Below are 26209 nucleotides of genomic sequence, written 5' to 3'. Positions count from 1 at the left end.
TCTGTGGCAGAGCACTTGACTCAGGCAGAAGGCCCTAGTTCAATCCCCAGTACCATTTTAAAAAACCAATCTTTTACAAATGAAAAGAACCCAACCACCATACTATTCTCATGGTGTACTTTCTGCTGTCATAGTTGAGAAATAATATAGAACAGCTCTTGGACTGGGCTTTGAATCTGAGTTCAGGCCAAATTAGGCTGAAAGTCTAATTCCACCTCTCATTACATAGTATGTGCAAACTTCCCACCTGTAAAAGTAGATAATTTTGACCTCACAGAAAATGTTATGTGGGATAGTATGTTCAAGAACTGCCTCAACAACTCCCAGAGCTCAACCACTGGAACACAGTGGGCGCACTTTCCCTTGCTTACAGATTCTCCAAACAGCACTCACAAGGGATACTACAGCACCTGTATGCAACTGATCAAGAGCAAGTCCATCCAGAAAGATTATTCAGGCCTCTCCAAATACAATCTGGAAAGTTTAAAGCTATTCGGAGGTATTTATCTTTGAAGCTATTCAAAGTAATACCTCTAATTATAACCCAAACAAGTGGGCAGTCAAAGCCATCTGAGTCCCACCAAAGGAATGTGCTCCATCCAGTCAACATGGATAATGACAGCCAGCTCAAACATCTTGTGAAAGCCAGCCCTTCCTCTTTGCTTTCAATTCTGTCAACAAGCAGCATACAGGGCAAAATGTAGTCAGTTCCTTATTAATGCAGAAAAAGTTATACTAACAAAATTTTTTCCCCCATCACGATCTGTGTAGTTTTCTCTTGGCAGGTTAAAAGACAACATAGCAAGGCCTTGGAAAGGTGAACTAAAGGCTCAGGTGTGGTGGTAGAGTCACAACACTTGTCCATCATGAATAAGGCCCTGGCTTCTGCTCCCAGCACTAGAAAAACAAAACAAAAGCAAGAGAATACTTCCAGTCCCATGACAAACCAGCAGATTTCTCCTGGGCATGTAAAAACAAATCCTCAATCCTAAATATGTAATATGATAATCATATGATCAGAACAGAAAACCAAAGTTCATAAGTGATTTATTAACCTATAAGAAAAATGTTTTAAATTGCTATTAGATTATTTATTGTATGTGTACATGTGTGGGCATTCCTGTGGAGGTCAGAGAACAACTTGTGGATTTCTCTTCTCTCCTCCTACCATGTGGGTCCCAGGGACTGAACTCAGGTCATCAGGCCTGGCAGCGAGCACCTTTACCTTCTGAGCCATCTCTCTGACACATATTTTTTTCAAGTTAAAATGTTAAAGAATTATGACTGCAATGTGTTTATCATAATAATCCCTATGTTATTTAGGACAAATTCTTTACCATAGAAATCCTGACTTTCAAACACCTGATGTAAAATATTTAATGAATGCTTTAATGAAAGATCATGTTACAAAAAGAAATAATAACAAAATAAACAATTTGGCCTAAAGCTGGGGAGATGGTTCAGTGACAGAGCAATTGCCCAACATGTGCAAGACACTGGATTTGATCCCCAGTACTGGGGGCGGGCAGCACACACACCTTCAAACAAGTTTTGTAAATGTATTTATTGAAGGTACAATTCCAAATTTATTTTATTTATTTTTACTTTATGTGTATCAGTGTTTCGACTACATGTATGCAAGGGCACTCATGTTATGCACTGCCCAAGGAAGCCAGAAAAGGTCATCAGATCCCCTGGAACTGGAGTTAACAGACGGTTGTTAGCTGCCATGTAGGTGCTGCGAACTGAACCTGGGTCTCTGCAAACCCAGCCAGTACTCTTTAACCACTGAGCCATCTCTCCAGCCCCTCCAAATTCTTGACCTGAAGAACCCTAAAGAACTACCCAACAGCCAGGCATAGTAACACAAGCCTTTAATCCCAGGACTCACAAGGCAGAGGCAGACAGATCTCTGTGAGTTTCAGGTCCGCCTGGTCTATACAGCAAGTTCCAGGCCAGCTGGAACTATAGGGAGACCCTGTTTCAAAAAGATAAAAAGAAAAGGAACCACCCGACAGAAGTCAACCTGTTTAGGGAAGAGAGATGATATTTAGGCCATGCCAAACATGGAAGAGAAATAAAATAAGCCCAAACAGGAACTGTGCTCTCCAGTAACTTACACTTTTAGAACATTTTATTTTTAGCTACCCCAAGGGAGCATATGTAGGTATCAGCATGCAAACTATGATCAATATTATGCAATGTGAAATACTGATCAAAATACCAATGTGCTGGGAATGTTGGTGTAGGCCTGTAATGCAGGAGGATCATGCATTCAAGGCCATCCTCTGTTATATGGAGTTCAAGGTCAGCCTGGGCTACATAAGACTAACATCTCAAAACAAAGGAATGCACTCACCATGCCTGGTGGGGCAGGCCTGTAATACCACATATTCAGGAGGTGATACAGTAGAATCCACAAGTCCAAGGACCGCCTGTGCTACAGATTGAGTTCAAAACAGCACTGGCAACTTAGTGAACCTTCAGGTTTAATCACCAGGACCACAAAAAACAAACACCAGCAATAAAAAAAAATAAGCAAATTAAAATGCATTTAGGGGGCTGGAGAGATGGCTCAGGGTTTAAGAGCACTTGCTGCTCTCCCAGAGGACCTGAGTTCCCATACCCACATTACGTGGATCACAGTCAACTATAACTCTCAGGTCTGGGGGATCCCACACCCTCTTCTGGTCTCCACAGGCACCCACACACATGTGGTACCCACACACATGTAGCATGCACACAGACTCACACACACACACACACACACACACACACACATACACATAAATAAATTCTTTTTTAAAAAATGTACTTTGGGGCTAGAGAGATGGCTCAGAGGTTAAGAGCACTGACTGCTCTTGCAGAGGACCCAGGTTTGATTCCCAGCACCCACATGGCAGCTACAAACCGTCCTTAACTCCAGTTCCAGAGGAATCTGAAGCCCTCTTCTAACCTCAGAGGCACTGCACAACACGGGTGCACTCACATACATGCAGGGAATACACTCATACACATAAAATAAAAATAATAAATTTAAAAAAATTTTTTTAAAAGCACTTCATCTTTGATTCAGTAATTCCACTGAAAGGAATTTATCCAAACAAAGCAAGCCCTAAAGGTACATAGTGTAATCAATCCCAGGACTCAAGAGGCTGAGACAGGAGGACTACTTGAGTTCAAAGGCAGCCTGGGGTACACATGAAATCTTGTCTCAAAGGAGAAAGAGGAATGCATCCTACACAAATACACAAACACAAAATATAACCTTTGAAGGCAGTCATGGTGGCCCACACTTGTAATCCCAGCACTCTAGAGGCAAAGGCAAAAGGATCACCCGTTAGTATGAGGCCAGTCTGAGCAAGCACACATGCAAACGCATGCACACACATGTGGTCATCATTTAGTTGTGAGAGTTTTTTGGGGGGGGTGAGGGGTTGGTCTTTTTAAGACAGGGTCTCCTTGTAGCCCCAACTGGCCTGGAACTCACTGTAAACCAGGTTGGCCTTGAACTCACAGAGATCTGCCTGCCTCTGCCTCCCAAGTGCTGGGATTAAAGGCGTGTGCAACCATGCCCAGCTCATTTTGTTGATTTTGAGACAAGAGTCCCACTAGATTGTCTAGGCAGGCCTGGAACTACCATCCTCCTGCCTCAGATTGCCAAATAGCTGGGATTACAAGCCTATGATACCTTGGCCTAATATTATATCATTTTTTATATAAAAATATGGACAATTAAGGTGTTTGTATCCATGGAGAACACTGGTGATTAGAAAATAGCTGAACAACAGATTATGCAGCTATACAAATCAATGAAGGAGCTCTCTGAACAGTTTTCCATTACAATGGGAAACCAGCAAGGTTCAGAACAAGCGTGACAGATGCATATTCACACATGTTTTCATTTGCATAAAATCTAGCTAGAGGGGCTGGAGAGATGGCTCAGTGGGTAAGAGCACTAGCTGCTCTTGCAGAGGACCCATGTTCAATTCCCAACACCCTTATGGTAGCTTATAACTGGTGTTAGCCAGTTCCAGGGGATCTAGTGCTCTTTTCTAACCTCTACAGGTACCTGTATATACATGGTGCACTTACAAACACTCAAGAACACACACACACAAAAAAATTGATTAAATTAAATAAATATTTTTTAATGTTTTGGTTGTTAGCCTTAGCCTTTAACGGTTGCACTATCCCTCCAGCCCATAAATCTTTTTAAAAAAATCTAACTGTAAGAATACCTCACAAGGGGCTGGAGTTCAGCAGTTAAGAGCACTGGCTACACTTGCAGAGGACCCACAAGGGGATGGAGAGATGTTCAGCAGTTAAGAGAACTGGCTACACTTGCAGAGGACCCGAGTTCGAGTCCCAACACCCACATGGCAGCTAACAACCATCCCTAACTCCAGTTCCAGCAGATTCTGACACCCTCTTCTGACCTCCTTGTGCACTGCACAACACGGCTGCACTTCCATACATGCAGGCAACACATTCAAACACAAAAAATAAAAGTAATAAGTAAAATATTAAAAAAATACCTCACAAAATAATTTTTAATTCACATGGTACAAAATCCGAGAGGTAAAAAGGCTTTAAAACATCCTCTCCTGCCCTTGTCCTCCATTTCCCCTATGTTGAGGCTACCAGGATTTCTCATTTTTGAGGTATTCTTTTTTAATATTATATTTATTTTTATTATTTGTGCATGCAAGAGTACATGTGCATTCGCATGCACATGCCACAGTGTGCATGTGGAGATCAGAAGACAACTTGTGGAAGTCAGTTCTCTCCTTTTATATGTGGGTCCCAGGAACTGAATTCAGGTCGTCAAGCTTAGCAGCAAGTGTCTTTACCTGTTGAATCATCTCCTCAGTTTCATGTACACATTTTTTTGTCTTTTGTCTTTTTGAGACAGGGTTTCCCTGTAGCCTCAGCTGACCTGGAACTCAATATGTAGACCAGGCTGGCCTCGAACTCACAGAGATCCACCTGCCTCTACCTCCCAACTTCTGGGATTAAAGGCATGCACCACCATGCCCTGCTCATGTACATGTTTTAACTGATACAAAATATCAGTATGTAGTTAATGATTACTAATTTTAAAAAAAGAAAAAGAAAAGAAAAAAATTTTACAAGTCTCAGTTTACTTTTCTGTAGAATAAGAAAGACAGCAACAGCCCCTATTTAAAAGGAGTACCCTTGGGAAAAATAAGCTCTTGCTTGTACCTTGATTCACACAACTCCTGATATAACTCAATCATCATTTAGAGTGCCTACTTGCCTGTTGCCCCTCAGTCCCAAAGTGTCCTACTGATTCTCCAGGAAGCTTAACAAATGCACAAATTTACCTGAGGTGATAACAAAGCTGCCGTGCTGGGCAGTGCTACTATGGCCTTGCCCTCTTGCATACTCACAGGGATGCCCCAGACCTGCATTCCGTCACTGTAGCCAATCATAACCAGCAGCGGGGGTTCATTTCCAGTGCTATGTAGTTCATGAAATTCTAGATTCCTTGAAGTATCTGCATTAGGAATAAGTAACAAGAAGTAAATTTAAAAGACATAGAATCCATCAAGAAAACCCCATCAATGCTACAATTAGGTTACATTAATAAAAATAAAAACAGAAAACAGTAACAAGTCAATGTGGTGGCTTTGGCCTGTAATCCTGTGGGTTTAAGGCCAATCTAAGTTACACAGTAAATTCTAGGACAAACTAGCTACAGAGTGACACACTGTCTCAAAAAAAGTTTCATTTTCTAAATTTGTTTCTTTGTTTCTTTTTTTCTTTGCAGTACTGGGGACTGAAGGAAGAATGAACCCTCATGCATTCCAGACAAGTGTGCTATTACATCCCTGTTTTAGTACAAGTGAGATAGAGTCTAAGTTGCCCAGGCTGGTCTTGAACTCACTCTATAGCCCAGGCAGGTCTTGAACTTGTGACCTTCCTGCTTTGATGACCCCTAGGATTAGAGCTGAGTGGCAGGCACCCGCCTAGCATGTGTTCACACTCTTGTAGCATGAAAGAGAGAGACAGAGAACAGTGAGAGAGGTGCACAAGACTATTCATAGTAATATTAGTAATTAGCCAAAAGACAGAAACAATCCCAATCCCAATGCTCACCAACAGGAGAAGTGGTCAAACACCATGGCACAGTGACACAATGGAATACCATTCAGAATAGAAAAAAAAAAATGAAGTACTATAGTATATAGAGGAATCTCACAGACTCAATTAGCAAAGAAGCCAGACATAAAAGAGGATACTAATGAAAAACTTCCATAAATAAAATTCAAAATCATTGGCATTTAGGTAGCAACATCCTATCTTTTTTAAAAAATATTTTATTATTTTTATTTTATGTGTATGTGTGTATTGCCTGCGTGTAGGTAAGTGCACCCATGTCGTACAACGCCTGCGGAGGACAGAAGAGGCTGTGAGATCCCCTAGAACTGGAGTTACGGACAGTTGTTAGCTGCCATGTGGGTGCTGGGATTCAAACCCGGGTCTTCTGCAAGAACAACCAGCGTTCTTAACTGCTGAGCCATCTCTCCAGCCCCCACAACATCTCTGGATCTCCGTGAATTTGATGCCAGCCTGGTCTACATATCAACTTCGAGGCCAGCCAGGGCTACACAGTGAGACCCTGTCTCAAAAAACCAAAAATAAATAAATAAGAAAAAAGGACACAAAGCATACTGGCAAAGAATTCAATAGACAGTCATAAAAGAGAGAAATTAAAAACATAGCCAGCTTTCAAAATGGGGCTAGGGTCGTAACTCAATGGTAGAACACGTGCCCAGCTTGTGTGAGAACCTGGTTCAAGACCTAGTACTAAAAAAGAAAACGTTTGAAGAAAAATAAGGCAGGAAAAAACAAAAAACACTGGATTGGAGTCAGTGTTTTGTTTTTTACTACATGTATCTATTTATTGAGCTGTCCCCAGGTGTCGGGTGTGCCACAGTACATGTGTGGGGTCAAAGGACAACTTACAGGGTCTTGGGGACATTACTCAGATCGTCAGATCGTCAAGCTTGGTCTTTAGCAGTCAAGTGCCAGCCTCACAATAATTTTTTTTTTTTTTTAGTTTTTTCAAATGGAAGGAGCTGAGCCTGGTGGCACACACCTTTATTCCAAGTACTCAAAAGGCAGAAGCAGGTGAATCTCTGTGAAATTGAGGCCAGCCTGGTCTACATAGTGAGTCCCCGACTAACTGGGGCTACAAGGAGATCTTCTGAAAAAATAAATAAATAAATAAATAAATAAATAAATAAATATCTGGGTGTGTTGGCACACCCCTTTAATACCAGCACTCAGGAGGCAGAGGCAGGTGGATCATTATGAATTCAAGGCCAGCCTGCTCTACATAGCAAGTTCCAGGACAGCTGGAACTACAGGGAGACTCTGTCTCAAAAAAGACCAAAAAATAATATAATTAATTAATTAATTAATTAATTAAAAAGGAAGGGGGGCAATTCAGAAACCTGCCAAAGGACTGGCACACACATTTCTCAAAAAAAGATTCAGTAAGTGCCTCTTTAGATGCCTAGAAACTCAGATAGTGCCTTTTCCATCCTTAACTAAACATTATCATAGACTGTCATAGCTTTTGCAATTTGGGGTGTTATAGTTACATTAGTGCAATTTCTTTCTCCTTCTGCAGAATTTCACAAGTAGGAGATTCATTCTTACACTCAGCATTTTTTTTTTCCTTCTCTTAAGCCAGGATCTTTCCACTTAGAGCAGACAGCGTGCTGCCTCCTGCTTGGCAAATGTGAACACGTGGAGGCCAATATGCAACAGAGTAAGGATAACTTGAACACCAGCACTACAGCACTCCAGCACTAACTGGGTGGCCTCACCAGAAAAGTTTATGTGACTACCAGTCTGATAGCCAGTACAGCATGGATGGGGGACAAAGGGATGACTCACATTCTGGACAGGATGGAACAGACGGGGGCTGGATGGCACAAGATTCCATCAGGTTACCCGAGATAGCACACAATTTAAAAACAAGTAAACTGGGCCAGCAGTTTACTGGTGGTGGTGTGCACCTTTAATCCCAGCACTTAGGAGGCAGAGGTAGATTAACCCCTGGGAATTTGAGGCCAGTTTAGTCTAAATAGCAAGTTCCAGGTTAGCCAGAGCTATATATTGAGACCTTGTCTGAAAAAAACAAAAATAAAATGAATAAACTGTTTCTTTCTGGAATACTCTATTTAATATTTTCAAACCATGGCTGGCTGAGGGTAAAAAATGCCTCAGAGAGCAAAGCCATGAATAAGGGAGGAACTACTTTATACAACTGGTCAATATACACATGAAAAGACACTTGAAATCGTTATTCATTAGGGAAACATCAAACTATAACTCAAACTCAGTAGGATGAGTACCTATTCATCAGTAAAAACAGTTAAGTATGGAATGATTTGGAGGAGCTGGGGGTGTGGTGTAGCTCAGTACTTGTTCAACCCCCAGCACCAATAAAAAATCCTTGGGCAGGGGCTGGAGAGATATCTAAGAGCAATAGCTGCTCCTGCAGAGGACCTGCATTTAGTTCCCAGAACCTATGTGGCGGCTAACAACAGTCTGAAACTCCAGTCCAGGGGATCCGATACTCATCTCTGAATTATGTAGGCATTACATGCATGTGGTGCACTTACATGCAAAAAAACTCATACACATAAAATAAAAATACATAACTTTTTAAAAAAATTCTCGGGCACTGTCACTGGGAATCTACTGTCACTGTAGAAGACAGTTAGGTGGTTCCTTGGAAAACTGAGAGTAGAATTATTGTAGCTAACCCGGCAATTCCACCTCTAAGTATATATCAAACAGAACGGAAACAGTCTTGAGATATTTATACACCAATGTTCACAGCAACATTATTCACATAACAAAAAAAGTAGCAGGGTCTTGAGGCATAGGCCTCAAGAATGCTGAGGAAGGAGGAGGCCAAGTTAGAAGCCAGCCTGGACTACAAAGTAGGCTCAAGGCCAAAGGGCAATTTAGTGAGACCTTGTCTCAAAATAAAAAGTAAGTCTAGGGGCTGGAGAGATGGCTCAGCAGTTAAGAGCACTTTGATTCCCAGCACTCACATGGCAGCTAACAACCGTCTGTTAGTTACAAGGGATCTGATCCTTTCTTCAGTCCTCCACCAGCACTGCACAATATAGGTATACTTACATACATGCAGGCAAAACACTCATACACATTAAGAAAAAAAAAAGTAAGTCCAGGGCTGAGGACATAGAGTGCTTGGCTAGCAAGCAAGAGGTCAAGAGTTCAATCCCTAGCACTATAAACTGGTCATGGTGGCAAGAGGATTAAAAGTTCAAGGTCATCCTCAACTACATATGAAGTTCAAGGACAGTCTAAGCCACGAGTCACATGAGACTCTCTTAAAAACAAAACCAGACACACACCTATAATTCCAGCAGTGGGGAAGTAGAGGCAAGAGGATCAGGAATTTAAAACCAACATGGGCTACATAAGACCCTGTCTCAATAAAGTAAAAAGAGGGCTGAGGATATAGCTCACTGGTAGTCTACTTGCAAAGCATGTGTAAGGTGCTAGGTTCAGTTCTCAGTACTATTTTTTCTTAATGTGCTACTACTCGGGAAGTTCTAGTTTTGTTTGAGTCCAGGAATTCAAGGTCAGCCTGAGCATCATAGCTTTTTAAAAAAGATGGTATAGGGCTGGAGAGATGACTCAGTGGTTAAGAGCTGCTGGTTGCTCTTGCAGAGGACCTGGGTTCAATTCCCAGCACCACATGGTGGCTAACAACCATCTCTAACCCAGTTCCAGGGGAATCCAAGGCCCTTCTGACCTCTGTGGGCATTGTACAACACAAGTGCACTTACAAATATGCAGGCAATACATCCACACACAGAAAATAAAAACGGTATTTTTTAAAAGATGGTATGCACATACAGTGAAACATTATTCAACTTTAAAAAGAAAAAAAGGAAATGTTGACATACACTCCAACATGGATAAATCTTAAACACCATTATACTACATGAAATAGGCCAGTCACAAAAAGTGTCAAATAATATATTATTCCTTTTTTTTGAGATAGGATTTCCTGTAGCCCCAGCTGGCCTGGAACTCACTATGTAGACAAGGCTGGACTGAACTCACAGAGATCCACCTGTCTCTGCCTCCTGAGTGCTGGGGCTATATTATTCCATTCTATAAAGAACCTACAGCAATCAAAGTTATAGAGAAACGGTGGCTGCCGGGGGCTGAGGGAAAGACAGCTAGAGAACATACTTCAATGAATATAGTTTATTTCCCAAGATGAAAAGTTATAGATACTGATTATTAAAAGGAGTAACGGTTGTATAACTTTAGGTTGTTCTGATTTCCAGAAAGGTCTTGCTATGTAGCCCAGGCTCATCTCTAACTCAGAACCCTCCTGTATCAGTCTCCTAAGTGCTGGGATTATAGGAATGAGCCACCAGGCCCAGCTAAAGACAAATCTATTTTGAAAACTAAAAAGTTACTATAAGAGAAAATAACCTGACTGAAGTTGAAGTTCTCATTCTTGAATCAGGTCAGCCCCAAACAAACATTTAATTTCCATGTCTCACAAAAATTAAAATCATACCATTTAGATCTGCATTTTCAAATCTGACCCAGACTATTTTCTCCTTTTCTTCTGTTAAAGGTGTTCCACTGTAAGCCTGCATAGTAAACAAAAATGTTTGCATTAAAATATTGCACAGTTCTAATACTACAGAAGTTCAAAACAAAAAGTGACTCCAATAGAGTCAATTCTGCCCCTCCCCAACTTCACCATTCCTCCATGTAAGTAACTAGCACATTCTGCAATGTTATTCCCAAAGAACATTTGCCCAGAAATCTGACAACTTCAGTCAAATATGAGGTTTGATCCTATCACAGAACTGCAGAAAGCTAAAAATACAGTGATCACAAACCCTCCATTGCCACCTAGATTGATCAATGAGGAAGGCTTAGGGAATAAAACTCCACAAGCAGTTCCTGGTGCTTGTGATCAAGCAATTGCACGACACCTACACTTCAAGAGCACAAGCATTACTTTTTGAATCTGTTAGCTGGCTTCCAGACTGAAGTATTAGTTAATTTTTGCAAACCTTCAAGAATTGGAAAGATGAGCACTCAGGGCTAACGAATGTCAGCAGTACCCTTCAGTCATTTCTCCACATAGAACAGGTTTTCATTTAAAGATTTTAAGAGGGCTGGAGATGTAGCTCAGCTGGTGGAGTATGCACAAAGCCCTGGGTTTCATCCCCAATGCGGCTTTCCCTGTGCCTCCCTGCAGGTCTACATAAAGAAATGTGGTAACGTCATTTTGCCTCTCCACTTCTTATGATCCTTTGCTGGAGGTTAATTTATACTCAGTGAAGCAAGGTAGCTTTCACTTCCTGTTTGTTGCTATGGCAGTCAACATGCTTCCACACAAAATTACATTTTATACAATACTGATTATAAATCCTCCTTCAAGCCTGATGCAACTACTCTAACCTATCTATCCATCTGTCCTTCCTCATCCCTCTATCTACCCACCCATCCATCTCCCTACCTACTTTTTTTGTTTTGTGTGTGTGGTACTAGTGTATTTTGTACACGTATTCTATACCAATGACCTGTATTCCCAGTCCTCTAACTCTTTTAGACTCAAAACTTTCATTTGGGCTGATGTGATCCAGCACTTAGGAGAAAAAGGCAGTAGAACTGTTGTAAGTTCAAGGCCTTCTTGATCTTCATAACGAGTTTTAGGACAGCCAGGGTTACATAGCAATAGCATACTGCTCTTCCAGAGGACCCGAGTTTGGTTCCCAGCACCCACGTTGTGCAACTCACAACTGCCTATTAACTCCAGCTCTAGATGATTTGACACCCTCTTCTAGCCTCTGTGGACACCCACACACACCTATCATGCACACACTGAGATATTCATACATATACATTTATTTTTAAAAAATAAATCTTTAAAAAAAACTTTCATACTACTGGCTAGGAACATAGTTCAGGGTGTAGGATATACAAGGCTAAGTTTTATCCACACCACAGGGAGGAAAACCTTCCATATTACTGACAAGATTTATTTACTTCTCTTTCCATACCCGATCTGGTCTGGTTTCTGGTTTTGTTTTGTTTTGTTGTTTTTGGTCTTTTTGAGACAGGGTCTCCCCCTGCACCCTCAGCTGGCCTGGAACTCACTAGGTAGACCAGGCTGGCCTTGATCTGGTTTCTAACACTCAAATATGTACTCAAGCACAAACCATTTTTGAAGTTTACAAAACATAGCTATAGTCTCTGTACATGTTCTGCATGTTCTGCATAGCTTTCTCAGAGTTTTTAATTCATTCTATTTTTATTTACTATTATTGTGTAATTGTGTGCTCATGCATGATGTATAGAGGTGCCTGCTACATCATACATGTGGAGGCCAGATGACAACTTGATAGAGTTAGTTCTCTCCTCCTTTTGTATGGGCTTTGGGGATTGTGCAGCAAACATTTACCATCTCGCTGGCACCTTGCTTGTTTTTGTTTAAAGATAAGTTGTTTCGTTTTTGGTTTTTGGTTTGTTTTTTAAGACAAGGTCTCACTATGAGTCCCTGGCTGGCCCGGAACTATGTAGACCAGGCTGGCTTGGCCATGCCCAGTCCACCTCGTTTGTTTTTTGAGACAAGGTCTCACATATCTCACACTGGTCTCAAACTTGGCTGTGTAGCCAAAGATGAGCCTGAACTCTTGATTCTCTTGCCTCCACCTCCCAAGTACTGAGATTACAGGCATGTTTCACCACATCCAGTAACTGGATGTGATAAGTATAGCAGCTTATTCAATAGGGACCATGGACAGGCATCAGTTGCTTGACTCTTACTGACATATGGGTTGACTACAACTTCTTATGCTGAAAATGTGAGTTTTATACATTGAAATAAAAAGTTTAACACTTTTCTATATTGAATTTAAAGTAATTATTAGATCAAAGGGCACAGCTAAGGGTTCCTCCTAGCCAGCAATGCTATCAGTTCCATGCAACCAGAATTAACAGCATGAGTGATAACTACAGAGGCTGCTATCTAGTGTAACAACACTCTGTCTCTTTACAGGAACATATGCCTACCCAGAGAATAATTTCTAGACTCTCTGAATTTGATGATTCCCAGAATATAACAAGATTTGGGATATAATAACAGAAAAAGCCTTTTCTATTGCTGACCACAGTGGCTCTGGATAAAATGGGGCGGGGGGGGTTTAAAAAGCAGTGCTCTTATGTCAGGAAAATAGTAAAGACAATGCCATATTCATACACATACACACAGACACACACACACAAATATTTTACCTCCATGTATGCAAGTACACCATATGCATACAATGCTCAAGGATGCCAGATAAGTGCATGAGATCCCCTGGAACTGGAGTTACGGTTAGTTGTTAGCTGCCATGTGGCTACTGGGAACCCAACTCAGGTCCTCTACAAAAGCTGCCGGTGCTCTTAACCACTGAGCCATCTCTCCAGCCTGAACAAATGCCTTTTTAAAATAATGTTCTTGCCAGGTGTGGTGGCGAATGCCTTTAATCCCAGCACTTGGGAGGCAGAGGCAGGTAGATCTCTGTGAGTTCAAGGCTGGCCTGGTCTACATAGTGAGTTCCAGGACAACTCGGGCTACAGGGAGACCCTGTCTCAAAAAGACCAAACAAACAAACAAACAAACAAATACTCTTATGGGGCTGGAGAGATGGCTCAACAGTTAAGAGCACTGACTGCTCTTGCAGAGGACCTGGGTTCAACATGGTGGCTACAAACTGTCCTTAACTCCAATTCCAGAGGAATCTGAAGCCCTCTTCTGATGTCCACAGCATTGCACAACACGGGTGCATTCACATACATGCAGGCAATACACTCGTACACATAAAATAAAAATAATAAAATATTTAAAAAAGAAAAAAAATACTCTTATCATTGCTTTTTGAAGCAAAATGTGGTCAGGAGCTACTGAAGCCACATCTCTTCAAGGGCAAGCAAAATGGCTCATTGGGGCCTCCAAGATTCACATGGTAGAAGGAAAGAATGGACTCCCGCAAGTTGTCCTCTGACCTCCAGACATGTGTGCACATGTACACAATTAATTAATTAATTAATTAATGATAAATAATAAAATAATAAAAATAATAAATTGCACTATTGGGATCTGGTATGTTCGTGTTTGCCTGAAATCAAGCACGTGGGAGGATGAGACAGGACTGAGAATTCAAAGCCAATCAGGAATACATAGTGAGATACTATGTCCAAAAGAAGAGAAAGGGAGAGGGAGGGGAGCAGGAAAGGAAAAGGAAGGAGGAGGAGGAGAAAGAAAGGGAGAGAGGAGGAGAGGGAGGGGAGGGAGGGGAAGGAGGAGGAGGGAAGGGAAAAGGAGAGGGAGGAGGAGAAGGACGTGAAATCCTAGTGTTTTTAACTCATCTGATTATTGCAGCCACTCACAAGCCATAAATCTACGTCTCTGGCCCAAGATCTTCAGGATCCTCTGAGAGAAATGACTTCATGTATGCCTCGCTTTATTTTATGCTCGTATACATGGCATCCTTTAAGCCTCAACAAAAAACCACAGTGAATGCAATGATTAGCTCCATTTTACAAATATAGACACTAATGTTTAGAAAATGATTCAGTAACTTGTTCAGACCTAGCAACATGTCAGTGGGAATGTAAAGCCAGACCTATCGTCAGTGGCTGTACTCTTCAATCACCCTAAGCCTGATGAGACCCTACCCGAATTCATCAAAGTTGGATTACATTGTTGCTTGTATTTATTAAACCTTCTGTTTGCTTGTTTTTTTAATATTTATTTTTTTTGTTTTTTGTTTTTTGTCTTTTTGAGACAGGATCTCCCTGTAGCCCCAGCTGGCCTGGAACTCACTATGTAGACCAGGCTGGCCTTAAACTCACACAGATCCGCCTGCCTCTGCCTCCCAACTGCTGGGACTACAGGCGTGCGCCATAACGCCTGGCTTTTTATTTTATGCATATAGGTGTATTGCCTGCATGTGTAAGTGCACCCATGCTGTACAGTGCCCACAGAGGAAGAAGGCATCCGATTCCTGGGAACTGGAGATATGGATGGTTGTTAGCTACCATGTGGGTGCTGGGAATTGAACCTGGGTCCTCTGAAAGAGAAGACAGTGATCCTAACCTCTGAGGCATCTCTCTAGCCCCAACTTGCTTGGTTTTTTTTTAATATTTTATTATTTTTATTTTGTGTGTATGAGTGTACTGCCTGCATGTATGTGAGTGCACTCGTCATGCAATGCCGCGGAGGTCAGAAGAGGGCGTCAGATTCCCCTGGAACTGGAGTTAAGGACAGTTCGTAGCCGCCATGAGTGCTGCGAATCAAACTCAGGTCCTCTGCAAGAGCGGTCAGTGCTCTTAACCACTGAGCCATCTCTCCAGACCAACTTGCTTGTTTTTAAAAACAGGATCCCACTTTGTAGCCCAGGCTAACCTGGAACTCTCAGTCCTCCCTGAGTACTGAAACTAAAGGCAGGTACCAACACACCCAGCCTCGACTGAATTTTCTTCTATGTTACAATGGAAGACAAGGTACTTTCTTTATACTTTAATGATGGTATTTATATTTGGCCATGTATTTTAGCTGAATATTTATTATACTGGAGACCACAGGACACCAGATCCGACCCACCACTGTGTTCATGAATAAAGTTTTACTAGGGCACAATCACGCCCATTCCTTTACATAAACAATGCTGAGTAGCTGTTAAAGAGACAGCAGTAACAGCAAAACAGCTCATCCTTTATGAAAAAGTTTGCAAAATGCTGCAACAGGCCACAAAGGCTTAAAGCACAGGCACTGAGAATCCCTTCCACTTAGCTCAGGGCCTGACCACACTGGGTGCACTAGCAAATGTTTGTTGCTTCAACTTTTACTATACACTGACAAGAATAATAGCTTGCATGGAGAATAAATATAAATTTGTTGGCTGAATATTCAAATTCTTATGAGGTTTTGGGGCGGGGGGCAGTCCTTTCTGAGACAGGGTCTTCCTGTGGCCCCAGCAGACCTGGAACTTGCTATGTAGACCAGGTTGGCCTTGGTCTTACAGAGACCCCCTTGCCTCTGCCTTCAGAGTGCCAGGATTAAAGGCATGCACTACCAAGCCCAGCTGAATATTCTATTCTTAGACCAGCACCTACAAGTTTACTTCCATAGTATCCACTCCAATCCAAATCTTCACACCAGTTTTATAAATTAATAACCTGTAACTTCTAGTGTGTTCATAAAAACTAAAACTCCCAACATTCTCCTTGCTCCTGTTGCACTGCAACCTCTCACATTAAGATGGAAGGTCCCTCAGGGTTTCTGCCTACAGCCTTTCTCCTCCAGCTTGTAAAACTGCTAGCTACACAGGGCTCCCAGCTGCACAAAAGATGCCTTAAAGAGAATTTGATAAAAATTCCCTCTGGGAACAGACAAAATGCAAAAAATAGTAATAATAATTAAATCATTTTTCCCTGGAATTGCAGCCTCATGCCAAGCTTCAGGGCTTAAAAGTAACAAGTTGGTGTTCAGGCCTCCTGCTCCCTAAACCTGATCTTCTATGTAAATACCAGTTCCTCCACTGACACCACAATCCTGTGCCCCTCCTGTCCAGCTGGCCAGTTCCTTTCATTTCAACTAATGATGCCTCTAAAACTTAGAAAGTCTCTGACTTCTCTCTTCACTCTGCATCCCCTCACCAATTAAATATTCAGTGTGTGCTACATGGCAACAGTGCTGATTTGTTGTTATTAATAAGCTCTGCTTGTTTCAAGCAATTTGACTCATTAACCAAGTGCCTCAAGAAAGGAGAGCATTTCTTTTTCCTCATATGCACCACAGATCTTGTTGCTGTGGTCTGCTTTCATTAAAATTAACTGAATATAATAAAGCAATATTAACATTCTTGATTTGATGAATATATTTTGTTAAGCACAACTAAAATCTAGACTTTGGACTTTTTTAGGATATTCACATAAGACTAGCACACTGGATCCATGAGAGGCCTCTTGGAACAGTGCAGGAGCAGGTGCAATGGCAGTCAGAACAGATTGACATCCACGAGGAGAAAATAGAAAACTTTCCGTTCAGTAGTTCCACCAGAACAGTGCCTCCCCAATCCACTGTTCCAGAGAAATCACCGGAGAGTCTTCCTACAGACACAGGTGCTGGATTTGAACTCAGATCTGCTGCATCCCACTCTCTGGGAGACAGGCCTAGAAATTATCGTTACTTTTAACAAGCATGCCAAGTGATAGCTTGAATGAAACTTGGACAGTAATACACTCAATGATCCATGCAAGGCTATTCCCTTCTTTATTCTCACATTTAAAGAAGCAGTAAGGGCCTCAATCTCTATCAAATCAGGGCAACAGAGCATACCTATTTAGCAAACAAACAAAAATACTTCCCAATAGAAGAGAAATGACAGTTTGTGCTGATATTTAATTAATATGTAATTAAGTACCTAGTATATACTACTTTTTAAAAATATTTTATAATATTTTATTTATTATTTGCATTTTATAAGTGTTATGCCTGCATGCAGGTAAGTGCATGACATGTATGCAATGCCCACAGAAGCAAGAAGAGAGTGTAGGATCCCCTGGAACTGGAGTTACATACAGTTGTTAGCTGCCATGTAGGTACTGGGAATCAAACTTGGGTCCTGTGGAAGAACAGTGAGTGCTCTTAACCGCTGAGCCATCTCTCCAGCACAAGCCTGTATACTAGTTTTTTCATTTTAGTCAGGCATCTCATTGTAGGTATGTGGGAGGGTGTGGTACTGGAGATCAAACTCTGAGCCTCTGGAGTGTTTGGGAAGTGGTCTACCACTGAACTACAGCTCAAGCCCAGACCTCTTAACTTGGACAAGAAAAATTATTTAAGAAATAAAGCCCACCTGGAAAGAGATGGGGAGGGAGCTCACTGGTAGAGCACATGACTAACATTAGCAGGGCCCTGGGTTTGATCCCCAGGGCTGCCAGGAACCCAGCTGAAAAGTCCTAGCTCTCAACTCACATCTCTGGATTCCTCTGTAGAAAGCAAGCCTTTCTTCTGAAACAAAATCCCACACCTAAAGCTCAGGGAACATGAGGAGGAAGGTACGCAAAGACTGTAAGAACCAGAGGACCAAGAAGCTACTACTACATAGTATCTCTAGATATGTCAGGGAAACTTCATCCATAAAATTCCATCGATGGATAGCTAACCAAGAACTGCATAATGACAATGCTGGTTGACATGTCAGCTCGGATGAGGGAAATTTCACAAGGACCCATTCCGGAATGAAGAGTTACAGGCAACCACTGGCTGCTCAGAGACAGAGAATCCATTTTCTGCAGGGCTCTGCTTCCTGATAGGTTATCCAATCCCAAGTGGTCAGCTCTAAGCACATGTACATACTAGCACCAATAAAAGGACTTTGTAGGGGTTTTGTGGTGTATGTCATGTGTGTGTACATACACACATATGTGCATATATGTAACAGTAACAATTAAAGAAGAGGTCACAAATTTGAGAGGGCATGGAGGAGCACGGAAGGTGTTAGGGGGAGGGAGGGATAGAAATTATGAAAATACAGTACTCGTGTATAAAATTCACAAAGACAAAAAATTTTAATTTAATAAAAAACATGAGGCACATCTGCAGGACAAGTCTGCCCTACAATTCTCAGTACACTAAAACATCAAGAGACTTTCTGAAGTTGCTGCCTCTTAAGGTTATATTTAGGAAACAAGATTTCAGAGCTTCCTGGTCCAAAAGTTAACCTACAATTCCTGTACTCACACACACTTACCTGTGGCACAACATCCTGTAGAAAAGTCACAACACTTTCCATGTAGGACTGCTCTCTGGAAAAGGACAAGATGGATACAAATTGTCATGATAGCTTAAGACAAACCAGAGCAAAGTTCTACTTACAAATACTACTAAATTCACTCATCAAATTAAAATAAGGAAAACACATGGCCAATTTTTATCCACCTGATAATTCTGTTTACCCACATTTTGGTTTCCTTGTGTACATCATTCAATGTATGTAAGTTTTACATTTTTTAAAACATTATCTCTTCTTAAAAGTTATGCTCTCCTAACTGAATAAGGATGACTCATATTTGAAAGAATAGTCCAGCAAACCTGGCAAAGGTAGGACCTTCCTCTTCAGAGCACAATAATGTCCTAGTTAGACAAAAAAAAAAAAAAAAAAAAAACTAGCCAGGCGTGGTGGTGCATGCCTGTAGTCCCAGCACTTGGGAGGCAGAGGCAGGCGGATCTCTGTGAGTTCAAGGCCAGCCTGGTCTACACAGTTGAGTTCCAGGACAGCTGGGGCTACAGGGAGACCCTGCTTCAAAAAAAAAGAAAAGAAAAAAAGAAAGAAAGAAAGAAAAAGAAAGAAAAAGAAAGAAAGAAAGAAAAATGAAACTGTTGCTGGTGACAGAATTTCCTGACCTTCTCTTTAAATTGGTTATGAACCTTGTCCCTTACCTCTGTGCAGCATTTCACTACAGATGTGAGCATTAGAACAAGTACAAAAAGTCATTATAGATACTGGGGAGACAGCTCAGTGAATAAAGTGCTTGGTGTGCAAGAATGAAGACCTGTTTGATCCCCAGAACCCACATGTTTAAAAAAAGAAAGAAATCAAGGCAGGCCTACTTGGCTAATTTTAGGCAGTAAGACTCTGTCTCAAAAAAACAAATGTGAGTGGCACGTGAAGAATGATACCTGTGGTTATCTTCTGGCCTCCACAGGCATGCACACACACCCATGCACACACACACACACACACACACACACACACACACACACACGCAGCATCTTCACAGAGCTGGGTATGCTGGCACACACTTGTAATCCCAGTACTTGGAAAGTTGAGACAAGAGGATCATGAGCTCAGGGCCAACCTGGCCTATGTTAGTGATCTTTGTATCAAAAAAACCCGGCCAGGCCTGATACATCTATAATCCCAGCACTCAGGTAGGAGGAATGCCTTAAGTTCCAGGCCAGCCTGGCCTAGAGTGAGACTTTGTCTCAAAAAACTAAAACAAGTAAATAAGAAAAAAAATAAGTTATAACAAGTGAGGGAACGGGGGTTAAGGAAATAGCTCAGTGGTACAGCTTTAGCCTAGCATATGTGAGGCCTAGGTTCAGTTCCCTATACCAAAAAAAAAAAAGGAAAATTGCTGGGCATGGTGGTGCAGGCCTTTAATTCCAGCACTCGGGAGGCAGAGGCAGGCAGATCTCTGAGTGCAAGGTCTACATAGTGAGGTCCAGGCCAGCCAGGCCAGCTGGGGCTACAGGGAGACTGTCTCAATAAGACCAAAAAAGGGAAAATTAACATTGTCAAGGACATTAAAAATGATTTTTTTGGTTTTTTGTTTTTGCAGTCCTGGAGATGGAACCCAAAACCTTACACATGCTTGGCAAATGGTCTATACCGAGCTACATCCCCAGCCCTGAACATATTTGGAAAAGTATATAGATGTCAGTAAGTGGAGAAAAGCAATTTATTTCAGAAAAATGTGAAAACTTACAATTGCAGAAATTGAGACAGAATGTGATAGCTTATACCTACGTAGTTTCAAGACCAGTCTGAGATATATAGTAAAATCCTGTTTTAAATACCAACAAAAAAAAATGTTGGGATGTAGCTCAGTCTGTAGTGTTTATCTAGTATGCACAAAGTCCTGGGTTTAATTTCCACCACCACATAAACCAAGCATAGTGGCACACACCTGTAATCCCAGCATTCAGGAGGTACAAGCCGCCTGGGATACATCAGACTCTATCTCAAAAAAAAAAAAGTAATAGTTCTCCTAAATCCTGCAACAAACAATATGCCTTAGAGACCTAAAAAAAAATGAATTGTGTGGACTTGGAGAGATCAACAGCAGCTAAGAACACCTTCCACTCTTGCAGAGGACTGGAGTTGGGAAGCTCAGGAACCCCAGTCATGGGGAATCTGACATCTTCCTCTGGCCTCTGCCAGCTCCTGGTACACTGACACACAGCCAAACACACATACTAGTAAAATGAAAAAAATTAATAGCAATCCCGGAGCTATGGTTGCAGAGGAAGGAAGTCTGAAGACAACCTGGACTACATAGGGGGAAAACAAACAAGAGGATGAGGCCCCTTTGCAATCTCATTTTCTACCACTCTAACTGCTCTTCTTCAGCCATATGAAGCTTCAATTCCTAGAATACATCATGTTCTCCTCTGAATCAAGGCCTTATACCAGCTTTCATTCTGCCCCATTTCTTCCAGTATGCCTTCCTTCCATTCAAATTTCCAGCTTTCTGTTGCTTCCTCAGAGGACACCCTTACACATACCCTCCCTGTCACCCTCTATCAAGGCTCAGATGACATCCTGCACTATTTACTCACTTTACTATTTCCCCCACTACAGGGTAAGCTCCATTCAGGAAACAACTCATCACACATATTTACCTTTTCTGTCTAGAATCTGTAAACCAGGACTTAAGCAAGGAGTTGATGCTTAAGCATTATTTAAAAAGAACACTGCATCAAAGATTTTTTTAAACCCTAAAAGTATGTACTATGCAACAAAAAGCATTATTCCAGTTTGAACACCATGTAGTGAGACAGCAGAAAATACTAAGAACACAAACCCTGGAGACAACTGCCTGAGCCTCATCCTGGCTCCCCTTCCTGACCATCACCAATGACAACTTAATTTCTCTCTGCTTTGGTTTCCTCACCTATAAAAGGAAGATTAAAATAGCAACCTGACTCAGCTAACAACATGTTTAACTTGCTGCCATGGTCCATGATACCAAAGAAATACAGCTCTAGGGAATGTACCGGAAAAAGGGAAGTTATGATAAAATATCACAGTACACATATGCTTTTGTTAGTCTGAGAAGATTCTTTTTGTAATATGAGAAGACATTCTTTTTGTAATATGCTCTAAAAGCAATTTTTTGAGGCAGTATCTTGCTACATAGCTGGTCTAGAACTCTATGTAACCCAAGATGGCCCTGAACTTACAATACGCCTGCCTCAGCCTCCCAAGTACTAGGATGATAGGTCCAAACCAACACGCCGTGCTTGCTAAGAACATTTTAAAACATATCTCATGTTCATATCTTATGGCCCATATTTGTAATTCTAGCACTATGGATGAAAAGGAAGGAGGATTGCTATGAGCTTTCAGACAACCTGAATTACACAGTGAAACCCTATTTAAAAAACAAATCGGGTGGCACCAGCACATGCTGGTAATTCCAGCACTTAAGAGGCTGAGACAGGATGATTGCTGAGTTCAAGGACAGTCTGGGTCCAGAGCTTCTGCCAGGCCAGCCAAGGTTACAAAAACAAAACAAAGCATAATGGGCACATGCCTGTAATCCCAGCTTTTGGGAGGTGGAGGCAGGATCAGGAGTTCAAAGTGAGTTTCTGCTACACAGAAAATGTAAGGCAAACTTGGACCTCTCAAAAACAAACAAAAAATCTTGCTTTTTCCTTATCTGCTTAACCCCTTTGCCTAAGACACCCTTGATGCTACCCCATATCTCTATCTTAAAAAATATACTCAAAATGTTACCTTCCTTTAAAAAAATTGTTTATTACATTTGATTTTGTTGGTGCATAAGTGTGTGTGTATGTGTGTAGTGCCTACATGAGGAAGTCAAAGGACAATCCATAGGCATCAGTTCTCTCCTTCTACCATGTGGGTCCTGAGGATCAAACTCAGACCCTCAGGCTTAGTGGCAAGCCCCATTACCTACTGAGCCACAGCAACAGCTCCCAAAGTGTTACCTACTTAATGAAGTCTTATCACTATTAAGAATACTTGCTCTGCCGGGTGTGGTGGCACACGCCTGTAGTCCCAGCACTTGGGAGGCAGAGGCAGGTGGATCTCTGTGAGTTCAAGGTCAGCCTGGTCTATATAGTGAGTTCCAGGAAAGCTGGGGCTACAAGGAGACCCTGCTTCAAAATGAAAATAAATAATAAAAATAAATAAATAAATAAATAAATAAATATTTGCTCTAAATACTCGTGCCTTTTTGCTGATATCTTTCCTTTTTTGCTGATTATAATAATGAGTATATATTTCTTTACACTGAATTAAAAGCTCCTAGGAAGTATAGATATACTGTCAAAGAATACCTAAAAATATTGTATTGAAATGTCTTCTCTTTTAACACTTTGTAACATTCATACTAAAACCTAGAAAAGATACACTTTTGCCAGCCATGGTGGCACAAGCCTTTAATCCCAACACTTGGGAGGCAGAGGTAGGTAGATCTCTGTGAGGTCAAGGCCAGCCTGGTCTACATAGAGTTCCAGGCCACCTAAGGCTACAGGGAGACCCTGTCTCAAAAAAAAGAAAGAAAAGATACATTTTACATCACAATTTAGTAATCATATATGTAGGTATGACTATTTCTCTGCACATATCATAAAACAATACTCTCAACTCTATTTTCTGTTTTGTATGTATATATAAATATTTGGTATGTGTTTACGTGTGTGTGGTGCTGGAGATAGAACCTAGTGTTTGAGTCTGGTAGGACAAGCACTTTACCAATGACCTATGCCTCCAACTCCTATTTCATATTTTTTCAAGTACTGATCATGACTCATTAAACTACTTTAATGACCCACAATTTGTTTAAATTCAAATTTTAAAAAAGATTGCTTTTCAGCTTCTTTTTTGGTGGTGCTGGGATCAAATCCAGGCCTTCACACATGTTAGGTAAGTACTCTACTACTGTGCTAGATCCCCAGCCCTCAGACTGCTCTTAGGATTTAGCACAGTAACCCTCAGGTACTCTATGAATACGTAGAATATATCAACCCAACCCTCCAACTGTTTTTTTGTTTGTTTTGTTTAGGTTTTTTTTTTTTGGTCTTGTTGAGACAGGATCTCCCTGCAGCCCCAGCTGTCCTGGAACTAGCTATGTAGACCAGGCTGTCCCTGAACTCAGAGATCCGCCTGCCTCTACCTCCAGGGTGCTGGGACTAAAGGCATGGGCCACCACACCCGGATCCAACTGTTTCTTTTATTTGGCCATGACAATGACATTCACTTAACCACCAAAACTAAAATTTAAAAGATGTTTACAAAAGTAAGCACTATCTAAACAGATCATCTAAACTGGCAGTTGTTTTTATTTTCTTAGGCTATGGGGCTTTTTCTAAATTGTGCTTACGTGACAGCCTGAGGGCGAACCACAACTCCACCAGTACATCGACTGGGTCTTCTAGGAGAATCTGTAGCCATCGCTTCATTCATAAGACCTGTTTCCAGAATAAAAGAAAAAAACCGCATCATTATTGTCGGAGCAGAATGCAATGATTACTTACTAGAGATCCCTTTTCAAAACTGTTTGAAAAAAAGTAGGAAATATATCCAGAAATTTCTATTCCACCAGAAAGGGAGAAGAGGAAAAAGTAGAAATTTTTTTTAAGGTTTCACTCTGTAGTTCAGGCTGGCCTTGAACTGCCTGATCTCAGAATGACAATAAGTTAAGACTCTGCTAGATTTTTTTTGTTCTATTGTTAACATGAAACTAGAAAGATAAGAACCAAAACATTCAATGTCTTTAATCCCAGAAATCAGGGGCAGAGGCAGGTGGATATCCATGAGTTCCAGGCCAGCTGGTCTATATATGGAGTTCAGGGCTGCCAGGCTACATACTAAGACACTGTCTAAAAGAATGTAAGATGGGAAGTGCAGCACAAGATCACATAGAAAAACAAATATAAAGCCCAGTGTGGTGGCATACCAGTGATTCCAGTACTCAGCAGGCTGAGGCAAAGGATTGTTGGGTGAGTTCAAGGACAGCCTGAGCTACACAGCAAGACCGGGTCTCAAAAAGAGACCAAGTGTGGTGATCCATGCCTATAATCCCAGCACCTGGGAGGTAGAGGCAGGAGGATCAGGAATTCAAGGTCAACCTTAGCTATATAACCAATGAGATGGAGGCCAGCTAGCCCATATGAGACCCTGACTTACAAATAAATTAATTAATTAGTAAACCAAATGGAAGTGATATGATTCCACTTTACCTTCCAATTAATCTGGGAACAAATGAGTAACACTTTGTGACCACATTTAAATCACATTTTAACCCCCAGTTTGTAACATAATCACCAGAGTGTAAACAAATATATAATATAAACTCATACGATGTGAGAAGCCCTCTTTCCAACATCGCGTAAGTCCTGCTCCCTGAATATCAAATGAGCCTCTGAATCAGTGAGACTGTAAGGGCATGGCGTCTACTTGATTAAGGTTAAAAGATGACTGACAGCAATACTAAAGATTTCTTGCAAGGCTCTGTTAGGAAAACCCACAGCCTGGAACTAATCTTGAAAGAGCCTAAAAACATCTCTTTTAAGTAGGGGGCCTTCTACCACCTTTTATGAAAACTCCCTAACTGCTGATCCCCACTTTCCTACACAACCGAAACATCCCCTTAGCCTGCTTACCCCTTTCTCACGGAGTACCCTTCACCTCGAACCCAAGAGCCCTCTCATTTCCATTCCACCCTTTCTTAGCGGAACCAGTCCCCCAACGTGTCCTCTAAGGGCCCTGTCACCCTAGGAGGATCCTCGCCAGCCCCTCGGGCCCCACTCTCCCGAAAGCTACAGGAACAGCACTGCCCACTTAACCTCCAAAGCCCAGCCACCACTGCCCCCGGCCGCCCTCTGGCCCCTTGCCCCGCTCTCCTCCAGTTTCAACACCTTTCCCCCGTCGAGTCCCGCCAGCCAAGCCCCGTCCCCTCACGCTGCCCGTCCCTCCACCTCCCCAAGCCTCCCCGACGCCAAGCCCCGCCAGCCCTCTCACCGGCCGCTCCGCCGGTAAACGCTGTTCTCCAGCTCCAGGCTCACTGTTTGGAGTCTCCCCTTATGATTGACAGCTCCCACTTCCTACCACACCTCGGCGGAACCACCGCGCCAGCCAATCCTGAGAGCAAACTGGCCTTAGCCCGGCACCGCCCTTGGAGTTCAGCTTCGCCAACCAGCAAGTAGCAAAGAGGCGGACCCGCCTCCTAACGCCAGCCAATCCGCTGCGACTGCAGCGAAAACACAACAGTATGGAAGTTCGGGTGAAGCGGCCGGGTCAGGTTCGGTTGCGAATGCAGACAGCTGGGGAGACGTGCAAGGCTCGTC

At 41.9% G+C, this 26209-nt stretch overlaps 1 protein-coding gene across 11 annotated transcripts in view; it reads right to left on the bottom strand.

The window, feature by feature from the left end:
* Positions 1-25959, bottom strand: part of Bcas3 (BCAS3 microtubule associated cell migration factor) — a 602200-nt gene extending 576241 nt beyond the window's left edge. For 7 of the 11 annotated variants that reach the window (XM_029568114.1, XM_008842646.2, XM_029568116.1 and 4 more), the window contains exons 1-5: positions 25884-25959; positions 24244-24331; positions 18861-18915; positions 10616-10691; positions 5415-5521 (exon numbers count right to left, since the gene is read on the bottom strand). In XM_029568114.1, coding sequence (XP_029423974.1) covers positions 5415-5521; positions 10616-10691; positions 18861-18915; positions 24244-24326 — 321 coding nt within the window. In that variant the 5' untranslated portion in view covers positions 24327-24331; positions 25884-25959. The remainder of the gene's footprint in view (positions 1-5414; positions 5522-10615; positions 10692-18860; positions 18916-24243; positions 24332-25883) is intronic. The other 4 variants (XM_008842644.2, XM_008842645.3, XM_008842648.2 and 1 more) reach the window with 1 other exon arrangement.
* Positions 25960-26209: the final 250 nt, after the last annotated feature.

This window comes from Nannospalax galili, unplaced genomic scaffold (genome assembly GCF_000622305.1).
Source record: "Nannospalax galili isolate Female #2095 unplaced genomic scaffold, S.galili_v1.0 scaffold879, whole genome shotgun sequence".
Classification (NCBI taxonomy): Eukaryota; Metazoa; Chordata; class Mammalia; order Rodentia; family Spalacidae; genus Nannospalax; species Nannospalax galili.
The sequence above is the reverse complement of the archived record's forward strand: the minus strand, read 5'-3'. Positions and strand labels throughout refer to the sequence as shown.